Source organism: Hippocampus guttulatus, chromosome 4 (genome assembly GCF_054856545.1).
Source record: "Hippocampus guttulatus isolate MCC_2025c chromosome 4, RoL_Hgut_1.0, whole genome shotgun sequence".
Classification (NCBI taxonomy): Eukaryota; Metazoa; Chordata; class Actinopteri; order Syngnathiformes; family Syngnathidae; genus Hippocampus; species Hippocampus guttulatus.
The window spans coordinates 20021277-20042790 of NC_141264.1; the positions used below are offsets into that span (position 1 = coordinate 20021277).

A 21514-nucleotide genomic window follows, 5' to 3' on the forward strand; every position below is an offset into this window, starting at 1 on the left:
CACCTGGAAATAATATGACGGGGATTGGTTATTACCGTCATACCACCAAAAAATGTGGCTCCTCGTGCTTTTTCCCGCTGAAGCATTTTTAAACGTTGGCTCGTTTTACTCTTGACATGTATTTATAATTCTTAAATAATGGTGGTTTAAGCTTAAAACAAACGTTTAACATCAACCAATCACAACAGTGTCTTTATTTTTGACTCATTGCGTTTGTATATCAGGCTTTACGGTAGAGTATTGTTCCGGGAAAGAGGGGAGGGTTTATTTGCAAAGATTTAAGTTATGAAGGCGTGATAAGAGAAACAGTCTCTGGGAGCTACCGGAGCATCGCTGATGGCAGGTATGCACCCAATCACCTTTATCTTTGCTACTGTTTAAAAAAAAGAAAAGAAAAAAAAGAAAAAATAATTTTAAAAAAAAATTCTAAACAGCTCGTCGTTTACGCTAAAACATCTAAAGAGCACTGATAGCATCTAAAGAGCACTTGTTTTCTTTCTTCAACATGTGTTATTCAGTCATCGATTGCATAGAAACACGACGCGTTTTTAAACAAACAACTTTCATTACAGTAAATGGACAACATCGCCGATGAAAAGAAGGAAATGCACGAATGAGTGGTTCCATCCCCGTCATATGATGTTCGGAGGTGTGTTGCTGCTCTCTAATCGACGCCGACTGTCATTTGCGCTCGCTCAATTCATCGTGAAGATGAACGAAAGCGAGTCTCTTGTCTTATTTCAGACATTGTCATCGAGCGCCAGCCCGTCTCTGTGTGTGTGCCTGTGAACTTCAAGGTGACCCTGAGTGTCGGTGCTGTGGCTGCAGGCATCCTCAACTACCAGTGGTTCATTTGGGGTGATGATGGCGATACCTACGAGGTATGTGGGAGACACCCGAGTAGCCCGTCACAAGTCTTTCTCTACTCACCCGAACACCATCAGATTCACTGGTTGACATTCACAACCTACATTTTAAACCCATCTGAAGTTGAAATTGTTTTAACGTGTTGAAAAACGGTCAACAAGCAAAACACACCTGTAGCGATCTGTGCATCTCTACTGAGTGCTGTGTTGTCCACTCCAAATGATCTTCGTGATGCAGTTGCTTACTGTGTAAATATTTTAAGTGTATACAGGTACATTTCTCTGCCTCCTGTTGTTTTGGTATGATTTATAGCAAACAGCACCATAAAAGGTGGAAAACACAATGATGTGTAATTGTCCACCTTCTCAGGTCGAATCAGAGCTCTAACAGACAAAGAAAGGTGTGAGGTTTGACACTCGTGACTAATATCTCCTGCCATGCGTTGCTGTCTGACAACTACTGGGTGCCCGAAAAAAATCTGACCTCATTTTGTTGTCTATTACTAGAGGTATTCTCGCTCAAATGACCGCAAATTTGAACGAGATGTATAAAAATGTCTTCCTTTACTTTAGGGTGAAAGAAAAATATTAATTACCACTCTTGTTCTTCTGTTGCATCAAACATTCTGGTGAAATTAAATCAGGGTCATTGTAAAATCGGTTATAAAATCAATTTCTGTTCAAGTAAGTTGTTTATATTTGAATAAATAAAGCGTTTGTTTGAACATAATTTAGGATACCTTACATTTTTGCTGTGTTCTGTGTCAAACGCAAAGGACAGGCCAATAATAAACACCACGTCTTCTGTTACGGCTTGAATATGGCAGTTTTGGTGTCTCTTTGACTCAGAACATTGCATCATTCCATGGTTAGGAAAATCTGTCAAATCGTATCACATCCTGATTGTCAGTGTATCGGAATTCGCTTTGCATATACGTCAGTCCATGAAAATCCCCATTTTCAATATCTTAATGGATTTGTCTTTCCCCTTTAAAGGTATACGGTGGAACTCAGGCGGATCTGATCATCGATGCCAATAAAACTCACTGCTATGTGTGCCGGGTGCACGATAACTTTTGTAATTGGGTGTTCAGTGAGTGGGCGAAAGTGAAGGTGCTAGACATCGATGCAGCAGGTAAGAATGGCCACGTTGCATAACTGATCCACAGCATCAATACGAATTTCTGGTGGGTGTTTCATTCATACTCTTGCGGGTTTCATTCTTCCCCCAACAATCTCAGGTTTGCCGCTGCAGTGGCAGGGTGAGCCCCACATTGCTATCAACCCCAAACCTCAGACAGTCCAACTGGGTGAGAAAATTACGCTGCGCTGCGCTGCCTTTGGCAACCCTGCTCCGCGCTACCAATGGTACAGAAATGGACACCTGCTGTTAAAAAACACTACTGACACGCTGCAGGTAAGGAAGGATGTTTGGCAAGTGCTAATATTAGTTGTTTACACTATGTCACGCAACCATGTTATTCATTACGAAAGGTCAGTTAATATAATGTTTGATGTGCGGTGGAGTATAATCTCACGTGCCAACCAATGAATGAGCGATTGTGCTACTTGTAGATTGAACATGCTGAGGCCAAGCATAAAGGATCATACTTGTGCTCAGTTTCTAACGTGCTGGAAGAAATATGGAGCGAACCCGCCCAAGTTGACGTTGGTAAGTCACAGACGAAACTTATCGCCCCCAGAAAAGACAAATTTTCCTGTACTTTTCGCTGAAACTTCCTTGGTTATCTTAAAAAAAAAAAAAGACATTTCACATCTCGCTGAACTAAAACTCAGCATTTTGGTTTCCTTTATGTTGAAGGTACTTTCCCCATTTCTACGGAGTAAAAGGGAAGTTTTTAGACTCCAAATGTTTTTTTTTCATCTGAGCACAACAGCGGCGATGTAAAGTGAAACTACGAGTACTGTTTCTCCCTTTTGCTGTTTGTTGCGGTCTGCAGTGTGCATCACAAATAGATTGCAACACCTTATGCAATCCTTTTTGACCAAATCATTCACTGTTGGTGGAAATAAAATAATGACTCAGGTTTTCTGTTGTTTCCATCTAGTTGAAAATGATCAACTTCCTCTCGCAGAAACCAAAGGTACATTCTTTTTTAGGCCATTTCATTTTCAACCCATTCTATTGTTATTTCTATAGTGGAAACAACTGATGCTTTTTTTTATTTTTACAATACAGAAACACAAATGTATTTTGCTCATCTGTTTCAGCCGTCGACAAAGTTGCCTTACTTATCGGCAACTTGAATTACGCCTATCATCCTGGCTTGATGGCGCCAGTGATGGATGTACACGAGCTCGCCAACCTCCTGCAGCAGCTGAAATTCCGAGTAATTTCCTTGCTGGATCTCACCAGGGTGGAGATGCTGGCTGCGCTGGACACCTTTTTTGAACTCCTCAACAGAGGAGTTTATGGTAAGTGCAGCTGTGGACACCTGCCTTTTCGCCGTTGGCTTTTTGGCAAATTCAATTCAACTCAACTCGACGCGACTGTATTTAAAGAACACTTTAAAAACGACCACCGCTGTATAAAAAGTGCTGTACATGGAGCAAAATAATTCCCACAACAAAAAAACAATACGTTTAATAACGAAGAGATTAGAAAGCACACAAACAGTCAAACTAAAAATCAAGTGTCATGTTGAGTCAATAGCCAAGGAATAAAAATTTGTTTTAAGACGAGTTTTAAAGTTGGGCAGCGAGGGGGCTTGCCTAACTTTGAGCGGAAGGTCATTCCAAAGGGAGCGACCGGCAACGGAAAAGGCTCAATCCCCTCTGAGCCTCTGCTTAGGTCTATACAATAAAAAGCTGTACTGTAATCTGAAACCTAACATGTCATGGTTGATACGTCTCTTCATATGATTAAGTTTTACTCACAGGAACAAGTACTGGCTTTTTATGGTGTTGCGTATCATTCTCATATCAGTTTCACAACATTACATTGTATGTATGTCTCTTTATATTAATCATATGTTCACACGCTGGAATTGAGCAATGGATATTTCATCACCCTTGACAGGCCTTTTCTACTACGCGGGCCATGGGTACGAGTGTGTTGGGAGAAATTATTTGGTGCCTGTGGATGCTCCACAACCGTACCGAGCTGAAAACTGTGTGTGTGTGCAACGGATCATGCTGCAAATGCAGGAACGACACACTGCGCTGAATGTTGTCCTACTGGACACCTGCCGCAAATGGTAACATTAAGTAGATGGATTTCTCTTTTTGTTTAAGAGAATGGGTGTTGTTGTTGTTGTTTTTTATGGGATCAGGTTGGGGCTAAATTGATGACAAAAAAATGTGAAACCATCAAATTACTACTAGCTGTATATTGTGATCATTTCTGGATTACTATATGTATTTTTCAGTTCTCTGTACAGTTTCTCTGAATGTGTATTTGTTTCAAGAGTTACATGGTGGACTGTAGGATTCCCCCACCCATCTGATCTAAATGTTCTTCTTTTCTTGAAGGTATAACAATCAGCGCATCCCATCAGTCATCATGTCACAGAGGCTTAAGGGAAATACTGTGTATGGCTATGGCACGTATGTCCATTTCCAAATTGAAATATTTGCTTCCACGATCAGCTCATTATGCTATTATTATAATTGGCCTAAGTGGTTTTGGACATTAAAAGCATTACAGCATATTTTATGAATACATCCATCCAGGTGTGAAGATGCTGAGGCTTTTGAAGTCCAGGATGGAGGCAAAAGTACAGGAATCTTTACCAAATACTTGAACAAGCACATCCTTCAGGCAGAAAAAGTCACGCATGTCTTAGAGAAGGTGTCTGAGGGTGAGTATCTCAAAGAAAGCATCGAAAAGGCTTTGAAAAAGAATTTTCATAGCCACAAGTTTGGTTGGTGCAGGGTAAATAGATCTAAAAGAGAACACTTATGAGCTTCCTGGAGAGTTGGTTGGACCACAGGCAGATTTTAGAATCACCAGCGTCTCATTTTTGCGCTCTTTCTGGCGAGACCTGTGATTGGAGCAGTTTTATCAATGGTTCATGGAGAGGGTGCTTTTCTGTCTGTTTCATCTGCCGCTGGTGACATAATTTTTGAAGATACTTTTAACATGCGACCTCATTCTCTGGAAATTCACACTGTCTGCTTGAGAACCGCAAGAAACTTGAGCGCCGCAAAGCACAAGACAGCTGCTCGGCCTTTTGGACGCTCCCATGGCTCCCCTTTTGCTCCCGCTCATGAGTGCACTTGCAAATCAGCTGTGACTGGACAGGGCACCCGACTGAGAGCACACTGTGCTTAATGTCTGGGTTTTTAAATATTTCGCCACAACTTTTTTGAAAATACTTAAAATCAAAATGTGCGAGTATAAATTCGAGAATACTTCCGGTAATATTTATTTGATTTGTGCTCATCTTGGCAATGCGACTTATATTAAGCCTTTCATGCACCCTGTAACCTGATAACCTGAGAACATGATAAGCTGTCCACTGTAGTAACCGCTGTCCTTGAAAGGATTAATGAGATGCATGTATAGGTCTATGATTTTATTAAATCTGTGACGTTTTTGTTTTTTTTATTCCGAGCAGGCAAAAAAAAAAAAAAGTTGTAAGTGTGTAAGACTATTGAAGAAAGTTGCATTCCTTTCATAAAATAATTCTTTCCCCTTGGTAAATGTCCGCATTTAGGAGATTCTTCTTTAAATAATTGTATGGAATTACTACCAGCTTGACTTTTATTATAGTAATTGACAGAGGTGGTGCATGAATATGTACTTGACTTGCTCCTCGTCTTGCTTTCATGTGTTATTTTATTCCTTCCTCATTTCTCTCCAGTCAGCTGTTGTATATTTCTCCTTCGGGTTATGAATCCACTCCAGTCACCTCGGCAAAATCCCCTAAGTTCCTCAAAGTCAACCATGTGCATCCCATAAAGATTTTCTAAACCTCACTCCCAGCTATGGGGTCACCAAGGCTGTTACGTGCTCGAGTAGATTACTGGAGCTATTGTGATTAATGTTTGAGTATTGTGTTAAATTCCAACTTGCACTGTACCGAGCTAATTGACGGAAAGCCAATGCTAACAATTGACTTCTAAGAGGAACACTGCATTGAGCAAGTGAGCCCTACTTGAATGCAGACTTTATTTTGTTAACCCCATTTTTACTCTTCATGGCAACTGAGATTGACCTAGATTCAAATGAGTTTTAGTCAGGCTTCAATGTACTTTAATGCATTGTATACCAATTTTCAGATACGGTGATGATTTATGAAAAACATTTGGGTTGAAAAAAAATTTGAACACACTGACCCTGTTTTACCACTCTCTACACTAGATTTAGGTCGAGATCCTCTGGTCACAGGCAAGCAAGTCGTGGAAATCAAGCACACCCTAAAGGAACCTCGGTCGCTTGCCGATCTCGTTCATACAGCCGGCCACACAAGGGAGCTACATTTCAGAGATTTTTGCTGGCGGCAAGCAAATGGTGCGTTCACATTAAAAAAAAAAAAAAATCAAAATAGTTTTATCATCCCTGCTTCAAATTCACCTTGAGTCAGAATGAAAACTTTGTTGCTCACGCCTCCTACACAAAAGCATGTGATATCCTATTTAAAAACATCCGAAAAGTACTTCCTTATAAAGAAGCAACATTGTGAATTGGTTCCCCTCTGTTTGGTATTCATGTCTATTATGTGAATGAAAGCGGTGTGTGACATCTCATAAGTTCCTCAAATATACCTGACCTTCAGAGTAATTTTAGTATCAGAGGCTTGTCGTGTGTAAAATAATCTGATGACAGTTGGATTTAAGAATGTCTTAATTAGGGGATTTAAATGCTGTTTTATTCAAATTATTTTATGTCCCTTTGTTTTCAGAGCTACCAGGGAAGAATCGGCTGACGTTCCTTTGTGACGTAGAAGTGGAGCTCAGCTTCTCAGCTTTGTTCTCAAATGTCATGGTGGTTTTTGGAGTTATAAAGACCACAGGCCCCAAAACAGACAACTGCACCATCACGCTGAGTAGCATACCTGTAAATATTGTTTCTGCCTAATCGTGCACGATGAATCAATCTAACAAACCATCCCAAAAACCACAATGACAAAGTTACTTTCAGATAAAAGCTTACACATGATATACACTGTAAGTAAAACAAATAAACAAAAAAACAACAGAAATAAGATTCGACCAAAAAGACCACATTTTTATCACCATGATAAATTCCACGTTGCTCATCATTGGTACTGTCAAGTTTCCATTCGAAAACAGAAAAATGACAACTCAGCCCACGTTTCACAAGTATGAGGAAGTCATACCCATATATAGACATCCAGCTTCCGTCTCACAAAACCAAAGCAGGAAGGAGTTATTTCACTTTGCAACTCAGTGTGAGAAATGTTTTGATAGGCTATACTGACATCTAGTGGCTGATTATAATATTTCACAAAATGTGCTGCTGACAAATTACCGTACTTGACCCTATGCTTTCAGCCAATGGAAGAACTTTACTCTGGGCCTGGAAGGTTTGAGGAGATGGATTCGATTCTATTCGACGAAGGTGCTAACCCAGACTGTACTTTGCGAGTGTGTGGACTTCAGAAGCTTAAGGTATGTGTATACTGATGACTGTGTCGCTGGGTGGGGCGCGGGGGCTCAAAACAGATAATAATTTAGTCGTTTGCTTGCCCTTTTGTAAGGAATCGCTGGTCATCAGGATGGATTTACACTATACGCACATGGAGAGCAGGATACGTTTTAAAGAGAGCAAACAGGTGAACATCGGAAAACCTTTGGTGGCCTCCTGTAAATTGTACAAGACAATTCAAACCACACCACATAGGATACCAGACGCTGCTTCCGCCCAGAATATAGGCAGAATTTTACGCCCCAAGCAGACTCAAGCTGGTCCACATCAGCCCTTTACCCGGAAGGCCGAGTGTGGCGCTCAAGTGGCGCCCTTTACGTGTAACGAACCTGAGGAGAATGATGAGAATGAGCTACAAGACTAGTTAGACTTCTTCATATTTAACCTTTGTACCGGAATGTATGACTTTATGCGATTCATGATTATGAATGAATGCAGTTTTGTCATAAGTAATTAGCTTCCAATCATCCAACACTGAAAAACATCAACCTAAAGTAGCCTATACTCTTGCAAAATATAATTTAATCTGAAAGTTTGTATCGTTCATTAACTAATTGTCGTTGACATTTTTTTTACAAGTGGCAAAATGGCCAGCCACAGATACGTGTCTAATAAAGACAATTATTTATCCAACAAATTCTCTGCATTTCATTTTAAGCCAAAAGTGTGTTTGAGTTCTCCCTGGAATATCAGAGCAAGGCTTGTGCTGCGCTCAAATAGATAAACAGAGTTTAAATAATGGCACTTGTTGAAATACATGTTTTGTTATTCCGACGATTAGTAAAATGTCACGTCAAATAATTTACACACATTAGTATAGTTCTTAAGTTTGACCCTTACCGACCTAAATGGTTCGCATAGCAATATGTTACAACGGATGAATGTAAACGATTGTGACAACGTGCATGGCATTCAGACAAATCCTGGTTTTATATATAGTATTGTACTATATAAAGAGCAGCTGAAAACTCGTCACTCAGTCCCGGTTAGCTCGCCGTGATCGTATAGTGGTTAGTACTCTGCGTTGTGGCCGCAGCAACCCCGGTTCGAATCCGGGTCACGGCAGGCGGGAGATAACTTTTGTATTTGAGTCCTTTAATTATTTTTCTACTTTATTTGCTCGAGAGTAATGTTATTGACTCATACCTTATTGCTGACGTGTCCGTTTTGTGAAATCAATGGGTTTATATGATGCAGTAACGACATCTCTCCTGCAGGGAGCAGTGTAATTTAAAAAATATAACCAATTTCATGAGTCGACGTGTAAATAAAATATTTTAAAATATATGTCGAACTTCAATTCAAACTGTCATGTTTGAACACAAATCATTAGCATTAATCATCCATCTGAATATTAAATTTGATCTTTTATGCAGCTCGGATCGATAGCACGAAAAAAGAGCACACTTATGAAAATCTTCTCTAGAATGGGAAGTGAGTGTGACAAAATGTGATCATTAAAGTGCGTGAGCGTGTGCGTGTCCGTTTGTGTGTGTGTGTGTGCGCGCGTGTGTGTGTGTGTGGGGGGGGGGGCTCTCGGGTTGCTTCACTTTGACGTCAGATTTCATTCGGGCCCGCCCGCCAGCTCAAGTGGAAGTGGTGAATGTGAATGGAGAGGTGGTGGGGGAATCCGACATCAGACACACAGCAGAGTGGACCGTCACTGCATGTGGATGGATCCAAGCATCCTGGGATTGTTCCTACTTTATCACCGCAAGACGTAGTGGAACACAACGGCAACCTGACGGAACCGCGATGGTGCACTGCTTGGCGACTCGACGCGCGGCTGCGGGCCGTTTAGGGGACCCGAAAATGTGGTCGTTGTGACGTTGACTTGAACGCCGCTTTTTTTTTGCTGACTTTATTGTTCCCGGTCGAGACGCACAGCGAAGATGTTGAGTCGATTCGTGAGTGGCAGCGTCAGGAATCTCGAACGTGAATACAGCTGCACCGTCCGGCTGCTGGACGACTCGGAATATACGTGCACCATTCAGGTGAGTCACCTGTCGGGCCATTGTACGATTGTGGTGCAGCTGACAGGCATTCAGTCGAAGGGGCTGCCTCGCATGCGTCCTCTGTTGCTCTCTGGCGAGAAGCTGACCCCAAATGTGCTCTCGGTTTGGGTATTTCAGACAACCTAGCGCTAATTTAGGGTGATGCATTTACCCCTTGTGACCCACTATTGTCAAAACACATCAGCTACAGGCCAGATTTGCTGTCAGTGCTCTGAGATGGTGTAGGTCTAGGAAAAAAGATCATATTTGGAGCTGTACAATGGCTTGTCACAGGGACAGTAGCTGGTTTTCTACCCCACTAGATTTAAACAGCCTGAACCTCTTTGACAGATTTTCTGAACCTATCAATTTGCTTTATGGCATATGGTGGCGTAGGCTATTATAATGCCAGTCATGGCAATTACCCTTTTGCACCCGTAAAAATCCCTTATGGGGTGCATTACTGTAGGATATACCCCGAGGGACTCCTGTCGATTTATTCCTGACAGTGCAGTAACCTCCGTTTGCACATATTTGACACTTGACTCTGAGGCAGTTTGTCAGTCTCATGATATTCGTTATGGGATATCTTTTGGAGGCTTTTATAATGGTACTACCAGCAATCCCATTTTGCAGCACAAAATGAGGCTAGTATGCCAGTGGCTGGTTTACCTGGGTGGTACCTTTAAAGCTCGGGAACATGCTTGTAGCTTTATGATACAGTTCAGCTTGAAATAATTACAATAAATTAATCGTGATTTTGAAACTCTCAATAGGAGGCATTTACCGCATCCCATAAACATCATTGTACTTTTCGATGTGCATTGTTTTATGCCTTAAACGTACTGCTTTTGAAATCTTTCCATTTGATATGACACATATACATTACATGTACTGTTTTGAAGTTGTAAAATGGCCTATACTATGTACATTGTTGCAGACTGTACCTTGTTATCATATTGTTGGCTTTGTTCATGACAATAACGGCAAAGGCAATTGAGAACAATTTATGAGTGAATTTTTCTGTGTGAGGGAAGAAGTTGAGTGTCGAGTGAAGAAGATACGTATAGCTTTTTGGACCAATATAATGCCCAGTGGGGTACATTAATGTAGAATGTACCCTGAGAGTCTCTTACTGTGGACCTAATTCTGACAGTGCAGTAACCATGTACCTCTGTACACTTGATTCTAGATTTTTTTTTGGGGGGGGGGGGGGGGACTATTACACTGGAGTCCAATTATTAGCCAAGCAGGATTTTTATCTCTCTGATAACCATATCATACCATCAACACCTTTAGATCTACTAATGTTTGTCATAGGACTGGTGCTCTTAAGTGTCCGTACGTCTTGGAAATATGCCTGGCTATTCTGGTCATAGAAAAGGTACCATCATGGCACTGTAGTGTAGATTCAATTTCCCCCTGAAAAGAGATGAATATAGACTCCTAATGTATCTCTATTTCTGACTTCATCCAGCTCGGCAGATGGAACGTCCATGGTATGCTGCCTTTTATCTTGTGGCAATTCATTGACGGATCGCTGCTAGTCTGAAATAATTTATAGTATGTCACCGCTGATTCCTACGTTGGACAGGATCTTTAATAATGCATCCGAGATATCCCTTCCATTAGATAGCACGCTCCTCAGTGTGGTGGACGGTCGACAGCAATCCAAGTAAAACACCTGTAAGGAGATAAAAAGGGCTGCTGGGAACTTCTTTTCGTAGCCACTGTCCATCCAACTGCAAGCTTTTGATGACGTTCCACTTTTTTGTTCACGCTCGTAAGCAGGTGAAAAAGAACCCGTCACATCAATTACAAAACCATTTCTTCCTCTTGGTGGATGCTACAGTTAAGGATTAAAAGAGGTGTAAAAAGACATCCCTGGAGACTTTGCTGACTAGACACATTAAAGCCTTGCCAAGGCAACATTAACCTGCTTTGTAGAACAATGAAACATTCATAAGACCTTCCAGATTCTTCGTCCTTTGATTTCCATTGTCATCAACAGGCTTACACTGCTCTTTTTATCCCATGAGAAGGTGTGAAACCGATACGGTAAGATGGTGACTGGGCACTCCGAGAAGTGCCAGAGACGGACAGCGAGGCCAGCAGGTGCTCTGTTTGCAGCACAGTCGCGTGGTCAGGCCGGCTGACGTCAACACGCGTGGAAAAAAAGGAGGGGAGTGGACCGAAAGAGGAGAAAGCTCTTGATGGGGCTCTTGAAGTCTATCTGCAAAAGTGACCAAGGTTTACCATGTTGTCCCCCCCCCCCGTTCTGGTCCTGTTTACCAAGTGATGAAGGAAAAATGTCAAGTTCAAAAAAATGTTTTCACGTCATCTAACAGTTAATGTTATTTTAAGATATAGGCTAAACATTACATAATGTCACCGGCAATTGTCAGTGAAGTCTTCATGCAAAATTAAGCATGACATGGCTGAAAACTCGCACTAATGCTAAGTCCGGTGCATTTACATTGTTTATTTTTGTGTTGATTATTGTGCACTGTCCTAATCCAGCTCCATAGGAAATTGCTATGCAGTCAATGTGTGGGAAAAATAATGTGTTCATTGTTTTCAATTATTTCAGTAATATGGAATTTGTAGATTTTTTAATTTTTCATATCTTGAGACATTGAGGTAACATGGAGTGCACTATATTGCCACCAGCAGCCCCTATATTTTGTTGTTCTACTTCTTCCTTTCATAACTTTGCTGCTGTGAATTGGGAATATCTCCATTGCGAGACTAATAAAGGTTTTCTTATCTTATCTTATAACCAGTAGCTTGCTCTTGAGTCGATCTCAATCTACTTTCTGGCCTGAAAAAGTGTCATGCCATCAGCTCAGACCAACATCCATGCAGGCCCCTTTCCCCCACCCGCGCCCCATTAAAACAGGCATAATGTACTTTATATTTGGAGATAACTCAATGCTAAAAAAAAATACAATTAACCTGTACATTTCTTGTTGATGTTCACTGCAACCGTTGTGAACCTCTCAACCAAACACATCCCAAATTATCCAATTCGCCTGACTGCCTGTCAACATCATTTAGGAAATCGAGACTGGAGAGTGTAAAATAAAAGGCATTAATTAGGTCACGATCCCTCTCTTTTGAAATGTTCGCATGTTCACAGGCTGCTGCAATGTGACGATTTTTGTTACAGCATACAGCATCGTATTCAGATGCACGCTCTCACTGATCTGATGCCCCACATTCGGAGTTATTCCTGCCTTTGATCCCCATTCATCTCCGCCCCGCGAACTGGTAGCACCTTGTAAACATAACCATCTTCCACGGAAAAGAAAAGCGCACGACGCACCAAATGAAGGTGTTGTTTAAAAAGAAGCTGATATTGTGCAGGAATTCAATTCGGTTTCAATGAATGATGGCTCTCTTGTGTGTTTAGACACGGGCAAAAATGAGATCTCATCATTCCAGGAGCCCTTCAGTTGCAGCTGTCATCTGGATGCCGGTTTGATGAATGAGCCCGAAACATTCTTTTGCCCTTAGGCCTCTAACACTGTGATTTTAACCCAGCGTTACAGCAAGGGGTCAGGCTGAGACTTTGTTTTTTTGTCAGGCCAGAAACGACATTTAGATGCTCTATGCAAAATGCAGAGATTTGGGTGTTTCGTTACCTCCAATATTAAAGTGTGGTGCTGACTGCTTCTTTGTAAGTAAACCCAAGTTTGCCATTAATTGTCCTTTAAAAATGACGTCTCACAGTTGGTATCCAAAGATAAGGCTCAGTGAGGTTTTACCGATGCTCTTAAACCGGGAGTCGGCAACACGCGGCTCCAGAGCCCTGGAGCTTTATAAAAAAATGTTTGAAAATGGAAAAAGATTTTGATAGTAGGCTAATATAGCTCAAATAAATATAGATACATGTTGCAGCTCCGAAAAAGGAGAGCTGTAGTGTTGTTTTTTTTAAACGTACACTTTATTTATGCTTTTAACAGTCTCGACAAACACAGACGCGTCTGCGTCCGACTCCGTGCCTTCTCTCTTCTCATTCGACTCGAGAGGCATTTAAAGACAGCCTCAGAAAAACAGACATTAATGATCACTTCACTGACACTAAGAAAAGCGAAAATAATGCACCAAAACAAAAACCCAAGCAAAGAAATTACGAAATAAATTCTATGGGGGTGTTTGTGAACACACAACAAAGGAATGAATAACATAAACAATTCTGAGACAGTCCAGTCCCCTACATACATACAGCATGTGTTTCCTTCATTGTAAGTTTTATAGAAGGCTTTTATTTTTTTGCGGCTCCAGACATATTTTTGTTTTGTTTTTTTTGTCCTATATGGATGTGTCCCTCTTTCAACATTTTGGGTTGCCGACCCCTGTCTTAAACTGTCTGTGCCCGCACAAGAACGATTCAAACCCTCTTCTGAAATCGGTGTGGGTCGAAGGTTCACAAAGAGAGTGGAAAAGACGGTCGCCACAGACACAGGAGAAAAATCTTTGCTTATCCCTGAGTGGATTGGTTGACTTTGGAGAAGCCTTTTTAAGGAAAGACTCGGTTTTATTTAAGCTGTTTTACTGGCATTTTTACTCGTTCTCACTTCCTCCCATTTGAGAATTTTTCTCTAGTCATTCAAAATGTAAACGCGTGATGACAAAAGACTATGCAGCTTTTAGGCTTAATAAGAAAGCCACAGTTGTCTATTTTTTTGGGGGGGGGGGGGTGGGCGATTCTGATTAATTGCAGATTTAATGAATGGCTCTCTGCTGTGTTCTGGCCCACTCTAATCAAATGTTAATTATAGTTTTCGCACAGTGAAGCCTGTGATTTTCCCCTGCTTTTCCTAATATGTTTTATTCAAGTCAACCACAAATGTATGCTCGTTGGCAGTGTTATTTAAACACAAGCTGAATATTACTAATACGAAAATGAAATGCTTGAGCGGGTCTATCTACCTTTTCACTGCTGCAGTGATGGACAATGAATTTACAGCATAAAATCGCTCGAATTATCCAAAAGTCTCCTCCGCTGTCATCTTGGAGCCTCTTTGGTGAAGTGCTGCAGGATTGGTGCTGGCGTGGAATGAGAAGTGCTTTACTTTGAAGTGCGGTGCCAGCATCTCAACAGTTGCTACGGTGACTCCAGAGTTACCCAAACTCAATGTAAGATTGCTCACTGGGCAGGATTGCCCTCCAAGAGTCCTGACAAATAGCTTCTCATTGCTGAGTCTCACAGCAAGTCGCACAATTTTTCCGATTGAAATCAATTACTTTGGGAATAATATGAGTCCAACAGAGTCCAACCTGTCAACCCCATTAAACCTTTATTTAACATATACCAGTCGTGATTGAAATTACATTTAAGATTATTAATTGTCATACAAGTACAAGCAGAATATAGACCTGTAAAAAAAATACTTGAAACACTCAACGTAAAGGGGTTTTAAATGTACTGTATTGTATTGAAACAAATGGATTCAAATGAATATTTCTGCTCATTTGATCAGTGAATATTTGTCCATTATTGATTTATTGTTTTACCTCTGGAAAAAAAAACAACATTTTCATCAATGAAATAAAATGAAAACGAGAGGACCAAACTAAATGTTGTTCATAAAACTAATTGAAAGTAACTACAATTACAGTACAGTGAAAATATCATGCTCGTATTCACCATCATTTCTGGATGCCAAAATGCATCTCGTTAAAACATCAAAATTTAGCCAGAAAAATAATTTGTACGTTCATTAGCCGCTTCAGATTTATAGCCGCTGGACTTTACGTTATCACATGGGATATTTGTAAAGAAACAAATACTTTCATTTACCTTAGACACCGTAGATGCTTGGAATGCCAAGGATGGTGTGAAAATAAATAGTTCTTGTTTGACTTAACTCATTTCTGCTGACAACGTATTTAGGTTAAAAGTCATAGTCAAAACATCTCCCCACTCTCATTGGGTCCCGTGACATGATTGCCTGGTTTGTAAAGAACGTGTTGGGTCAGCTGCTACGCTGTTGCTATGCTTCATGGCATGAATGAGTAAAATGTGTGACAGCGGTGAATGTTTCATGAGAAGCAACCTCGGGAGAACGTAATTTGCATTTAGCGGCATCGCGATTGGCTGAACCTGTGGCACATGGTTAGGTTGCAATTAAGGATTACATCACTGTTGCGTCTAGCCGTGCTTGGCCGAGAAGCTCTGACACGCAGCCCACGCCGGTCTTTTTTGTTTTTTGACAGTTTGCTACAATGTGTGGGATCAGCCGCTGGCAAGTTGCCTGTCTTTTTGATAAACGCCAGCTTTTTGCAGGATTTCAAAGTCTCTCAAACAGCTTCAACCTGTGAAAGGAATACGTTAGGAATATTAAACTGACCCCCAATTTGTATGATTAAAAATTCAAATCAATCTTTTAAATGTCAATTGTGAATTTCAAACAACCCCATGTCCTTCTCTCCCTCATACAATGGGAAACTCCGCAGTCACGTGGGCTAGCAATTAGCTTCTGTGTGGTAGTTACCCTTTTAACAATGATATCTGAGCACAAACAGTGCTGCAACACATGTAAGCGGCTAATGTAACAATACTCGCGGGCATATAGTCTAACCTCTGCAAAGAGTGACTACTATGACTGCCGTACAGAAAATCTGAGAGAGCAGTTGGGTCTCAAGTACAGTACTGTACATCCATATGTCTGTTTTATAATGTTCCCTTAAATTGTTGAAATCTTTTGAATTATATTTAATTATGTGAAGTATATTATAATAGAGTGCTGTTTAGTCATTTGAAACACATTACAAAAATTACAAGTATTGCGTACAATTTTGGTGGGTTTTTGGGAGGCTGGATCCGATTAGTGACAATTCCATTCATTTCTATGGGGAAGGATGATTTGAGATATGATTGCTTTGAGTCCAAGCATTGCCAAGGAGCAAATTTAACTCGTATTTTAAAGCACCACTGGACAAGCAATTATTTAAAAGTCTATTTTCTTTAATATGTCTCCTTGGAGACATTCCGGTTTCTGTCTCTCATGTGATCAGCACCATTGTAGCGAGAATAAGTGGTCTTCTGCCATTCCTTAGTGTCTCTTTTAGAGTGGAGAACAGGGACACTGCCTGTCAGTCTGCTGAGTCCTCCATTGTGTTGTGTTGTTTGTAACAGAAATGGGCCTTGTTTTATGTTCCTGCCTGCAAGCCTGAATTCTAAACCTCCCAAACAGAGTAATGTCTCTGTGGTAGCTATTCTGCTAATGAGGGTCTTGATCCTTATCCTCTCCCGGGCCATGGCAAACAACAAATAGAGCAGACTTGACAGAAGATGCAGCGCACTTTCGCTAGTCATTTGGAAAAGTAGAATGAGACTTTATTCATGAATGTAAAGGTTGGAGTCTGCAGTCGAGATGTTCAGTCAGTAGGGTAAGCTAGGGCAAACGTCAACAGTGACCTGAGGGAGTTTGAGGTTTAATTTGGGATGAAACAAAACTATTTTGATCGAATTTGTGTTGAATGTTCTACATTCCTGTTTCAAAGTTTTACAAGCAAATGATGCCTGGAAGAATTGAGACAAAGTGGTGGCTTAGCTCAATTTCCCACACCTGATGTCACCAAATTAGTTGAGACTGAATAAACAGCTGTCATATTGTCTTTTAGGAAAATACTTGAGTCATTCAGAAGTTCAGCCCTTCAACTTTAATGGAAGCCTCCTCTCGTTTGCCTCTGAAAGGAGGCATCACCCACAAGGGTGTATTTTTACAAACCCTGCCCACCCCCACCCCAATGCCTCTTTTGTCCTCCTGTTATTTCATCCTGTCATCCCGACCTCATCTGCGCCACGGGTTACCTCCATCACACTTAGCCTGGATCATCCTGTTGTTCTGCCTCACTGCAGGGTGTTTAGAGCTAATGATTCCAGCCCCTCCTTCTCTCGCGGCCCTCTTTTCTTTCATCTGTAACCCGTTGTCTCCTCTGTATGCTCCATGGGCTCTTCCTCCCGTTGTGTTTTCAAGTATGACCTCTCCCTGTTCACAGACACCGATGAGTTGGTGTACCATCCTTCAATAATCAGATACTTGGCCTTGGACAATTGCTAATAGAGACTAAATGTGATCATGCTAACCCTGTATCGATGAAACATGATTGCCATCTGTGTTGACAATCCTCCCGGAGTATATCCTATTTCATGATCCGGTTTTACAAGCAGACTATCGGAAAGACACACAACTGTAACTTTCACCATCATAACAATGGTAATATACCGGAAATACTGTTATCTGCAACATTACAGTCACATTAACCACACTCCTTTGTATGTACTATGCAGTCGTTAAACAGAATCTAATCTCGAGCAGCATTCATAAACAATGATTAAAAAAAAATTTTTTTTTTTGCATGTTACATTAGTTATACCTAACAGAGGTAGTTACAAAGTTAGCTAAAATACATATTTTTAACTGATACACAATGTATTGATCAGGTTTGTTTATCTATACATTTAAGTATTTGTTCATTTCGTCGATGTACTGTAGTTTGCTGTGGTGTAAAATGTCATACCGAGAGCTGTTTCTAATATTTAGCAAAAAACTCAATGTTTCTTTTGCAAAGGGATATTTTAAGACAGTTTATGTTGTACATGTTTGAGCATGTACAGTATTTTGTATCAGGGGTAGAAATGGTACAGTAAATTATTGCTATTTATTACTTATTATATTTATTCTACAAATATATTGCTAATGCTTTATTTTACATTGCACTTATATTGAACTGAAACATTTATTTTGTGCAATGAAACACTTTACCCCCTCCCCCCCCTCCAATTTTGCTGCTGTAGACTGCAAATTTCCCCAGTGTGGGACAAATAAAGGCTATCTTATCTTATCTTATCTTATCTTAAATACAGTTGGAATATTTGAAATATTGAAATATTTTGCAGAAAATTATTCGGTAGCCAATATAGAATATCCATGTAACTGAAGAACAGTCTAGTCTTGTTTCACATGAAGCAAGTAAAATAAAGTAAGTGAATAGAAAATAAAATTTGGGTGTAGGAAAAATGACTGCGATTGGCTGGCAACCGGTTCAGGGTGTCCCCCGCCTACTGCAGGAAGATGGCTGGGATAGGCTCCAGCACCCCCCGCGAGCCTAGTGAGGATTAAGAGAAAAGAAAAAAGAAAAATGATTTGCCAAAGTTAAAAAAAAAAAAAATGAATACAAAGAATGGATGACAACTGATTTTATTTATTATCTGAAATGCGATCTACAGTATTTAGCGCAGGGGTGTCAAACTTGTTTTTGTCGCAGGTCACTTTGTAGTTACGGTTTCCCTTGGAGGGCCATTATGAATTTTGGGAAACCATATAAATGTTTAATTGCGTCTACATATTACATACACAGCGCACAACAAATTGATCAAGAACTAGTTTTACAATGAAAAGTCAAGAATAATGACTGTTATTGTAGATTACATATGACAATTTGAAATTTTGGTTCAGACTTTAGCAAGCATCATGGAACTTGACATGATTGATTTGCTTCTGCGGGCCACATAAAATGGTGTGGCGGGGCAGATCTGGCCCCCGGGCCTTGACTTTGACACCTGTGATTTAGCCCAATCCTGCTATTTTATCACCCTACTACCAAATTAAACAGGTGTCCACATTCAGAACTCTCCATTACATTGGATCAATATCAATCCCTTTCGAGTACATGCTACATCCCGTGAACCCAACAGGCAGAGTTTAATCCTCATTTATGTGGCATTCATCAGTACAAGTTGGCACATTTTCAGCATTGTATTCAAAGTGGATGACGGTACGGAGGTCATATAGAGGGAAAAAGAAAGCCCTTTCACACTCACGCAGATGAAATGTGCAAATACAATACACAATCCTCTTACCTTGGTTGCACCCGGGCGCCTGTAAAAAAAGAGACACACTGAGAATAGACATTGTGCTAATTCTCAGTGGAGCTCACTCATGCTTTTTCCATCTTTTTTTTCTCCATGCTGTGAAGATAGTCCAAAGATGCAGTTTCACTCAGGTGTTGCTGAGGCTCACTGGGAGCGTAGTGGAGGAGATATCTGGCTGACTTACTTTGTGCGGATCATTATTTCTATGCCCGTGTGTGTGTATGAGGTATCGGAGCCATCAGTCAATGCTTTGTTCCCAATCTACAATCAAATGAAAGCGTGGCTCTGCTCTTTTTGTTCCATGTGTTTCTGGGCTTGCAGAACATTGGCCGTGAGTCACGCACACACGCGGTTTCCTTTTCCTTTGTGCATGCGTGAGTTTGTGTGTGTCAGCGCAGCCGTCAGAAGAGATGAATGTCAGTGAGGAGCAAATAGATGGACACCCAGGTAAAGCAGAGGTAGCCAGGCACCACAGGTTTGACTGCACAAAAGCTGTCCTTAGTCTCACTAAAGGATGTTGTGTTTTCTGTTTGCGGTGGATTTTCCAAAGCTGAGGGCTCTAAGAGTTGTAGAATTTTGGAGTTTCACTAAAACGTAATGGAAAAATTTGCCTGATAAACCAAACCAAACTTTAGTTCAAACCATCACCGCCCGTGACATCACACGAGGTGTCCCCAAATCCTGACACTTCAGGATGAACTTTTGAATAATTCATTTCAATACCAATGGATGGTTAATATATTGGTTGCTATTGATTACCATGTTAAAGATTATCTAAACATACAGTATATGGGTCATTTTCAAATGATTTGATCAATAATCTTTTTTTTCCTTCTCATTCTTCAGTTTTACTGAATATGAGTATTCGGATTCTTGGCCTTTACTATGAATGCATTTTTGAAAATAGGACTGTTGCTGTTTCAGTATGAGAGACATTGACACAAAGAAAACCAAGGCAGCATAAATGTTTTTTTGCTAATACCGTTTATCTAGATATCTCCTGTTTCCTAGGCTTTCCTGTTAAATATTTGCATTTTACGAGCTGCCTCATCTGCCGTTCCCCGCACGCAGCGCTCCAATTCCAGTGTGTTCCATAATGCCTGTAAATGTACCAGGGGACTATTTCCAGCTCTCTCGGTGAGAAATCACACAAGAAAGCGTAGCATGTAAACGCTGAACAAGTGCGTTGGTGTTTGGCGGCAAATGGGTTTCCAGGCCAAACGTCGACATGGGCTTAGAGTTCAGCAGCTGGGCATATTATTATCAATGTGCATGCACGAGCCTCCCCGGAGCGTCTTCGATACAACCTGCTCTGTGTTATGCAAACGAAAAAAACCCAGTTTTTTTTTTTAATCAATCATAATTCTGTCTTGAGCGAAGCAAAAAAAACAAACAAAAAAACAAAAGGACATTCTTGGTTCTTTTTTCTGGAGTAATTTGTGTTTTTGTTTTTAATATATATTTGGTGTATGTTGTTTATAGCTTGCCCATGGCAGTGAAAAAATATTACCCACTGACCTCTGGTAATGAGATTCGCTTTTGTTTCAGTTGAGCACGCGCGCGCGCGCGCACACACACACACACACACACATGCATACAGAGGTGGACCATATGGCAGTGGGATTGCAATCCAGAGGGGATTGTTTTAAGCAGTGATGATTCCTTCTCACTAAATTGTGTTCATTGAGCTGGCAAGTTGGCCCCATTTTTTTTTTGTTTTTTTTTTGCTCCCAGCTATGAGACAGGTGTCGCTGCCTTTTGCCATGTCCATCAACTAAATCGTTTGGAAGGGAAGCCTGACTGTTTGATTGCTTGCCCCTGGCCTCTCTGGCTACCAACAGAGTAATAAAGGAGGAAGGCATTCATCTTTTTTGCCATATTGAATATATTGCATCATCTGCTTCGCGGGAGCACGCTGGTGGAGTGGTTAGCGCATCCGCCTCACAGTTCTGAGGTTAGTGATTCAAATTTGAGGTCCGGCCTTCCTGTAGAATTTTCATATTATCACCTGTTCTTTTGTGGATTTTCTCCAGCTACTCCAACTTCCTCCCGCATCCCAAAAATGCACATGTCAGGGTTATTTAAATATTCTGTCTGCATTGTCTCAAGTTGTGAACGTGAGTGTTTGTCCATA

At 40.8% G+C, this 21514-nt stretch overlaps 2 protein-coding genes, 1 long non-coding RNA gene and 1 other non-coding gene across 6 annotated transcripts in view; 3 read left to right on the top strand and 1 right to left on the bottom strand.

The window, feature by feature from the left end:
* The first annotated feature begins 255 nt into the window (after positions 1–255).
* On the top strand, positions 256–8137 carry malt3 (MALT paracaspase 3). Of its 2 annotated transcripts, XM_086110156.1 has the most exons (15): positions 269–343; positions 573–649; positions 745–881; positions 1863–2001; positions 2108–2283; positions 2442–2538; positions 2936–2971; positions 3099–3302; positions 3907–4084; positions 4359–4433; positions 4560–4687; positions 6193–6342; positions 6734–6888; positions 7347–7463; positions 7553–8137. In XM_086110156.1, the coding sequence occupies exons 2-15, from the start codon at positions 592–594 to the stop codon at positions 7862–7864; spliced, it is 1962 nt and encodes a 653-aa protein (XP_085966282.1). In that variant the 5' UTR covers positions 269–343; positions 573–591; the 3' UTR covers positions 7865–8137. The 2 variants fall into 2 exon arrangements, with proteins under 2 accessions (XP_085966281.1, XP_085966282.1); XM_086110155.1 differs by lacking the exon at positions 573–649 and having other exon boundaries at positions 256–343; positions 712–881.
* Positions 8138–8493: 356 nt separating this feature from the next.
* On the top strand, positions 8494–8565 carry trnah-gug (transfer RNA histidin (anticodon GUG)). The gene has a single exon. It is a non-coding gene; the product is annotated as a tRNA-His (tRNA).
* Positions 8566–9084: 519 nt separating this feature from the next.
* frmd5a (FERM domain containing 5a) overlaps positions 9085–21514 on the top strand; it is a 49978-nt gene continuing 37548 nt past the window's right edge. For both annotated transcript variants that reach the window (XM_086109674.1, XM_086109675.1), the window contains exon 1: positions 9085–9494. In XM_086109674.1, coding sequence (XP_085965800.1) covers positions 9393–9494 — 102 coding nt within the window. In that variant the 5' untranslated portion in view covers positions 9085–9392. The remainder of the gene's footprint in view (positions 9495–21514) is intronic.
* Positions 14896–19603, bottom strand: LOC147206482 (uncharacterized). The gene is made up of 3 exons (XR_015100749.1): positions 19369–19603; positions 17317–17494; positions 14896–15815 (listed from the first exon to the last, which is right to left on the bottom strand). It is a non-coding gene; the product is annotated as an uncharacterized LOC147206482 (long non-coding RNA).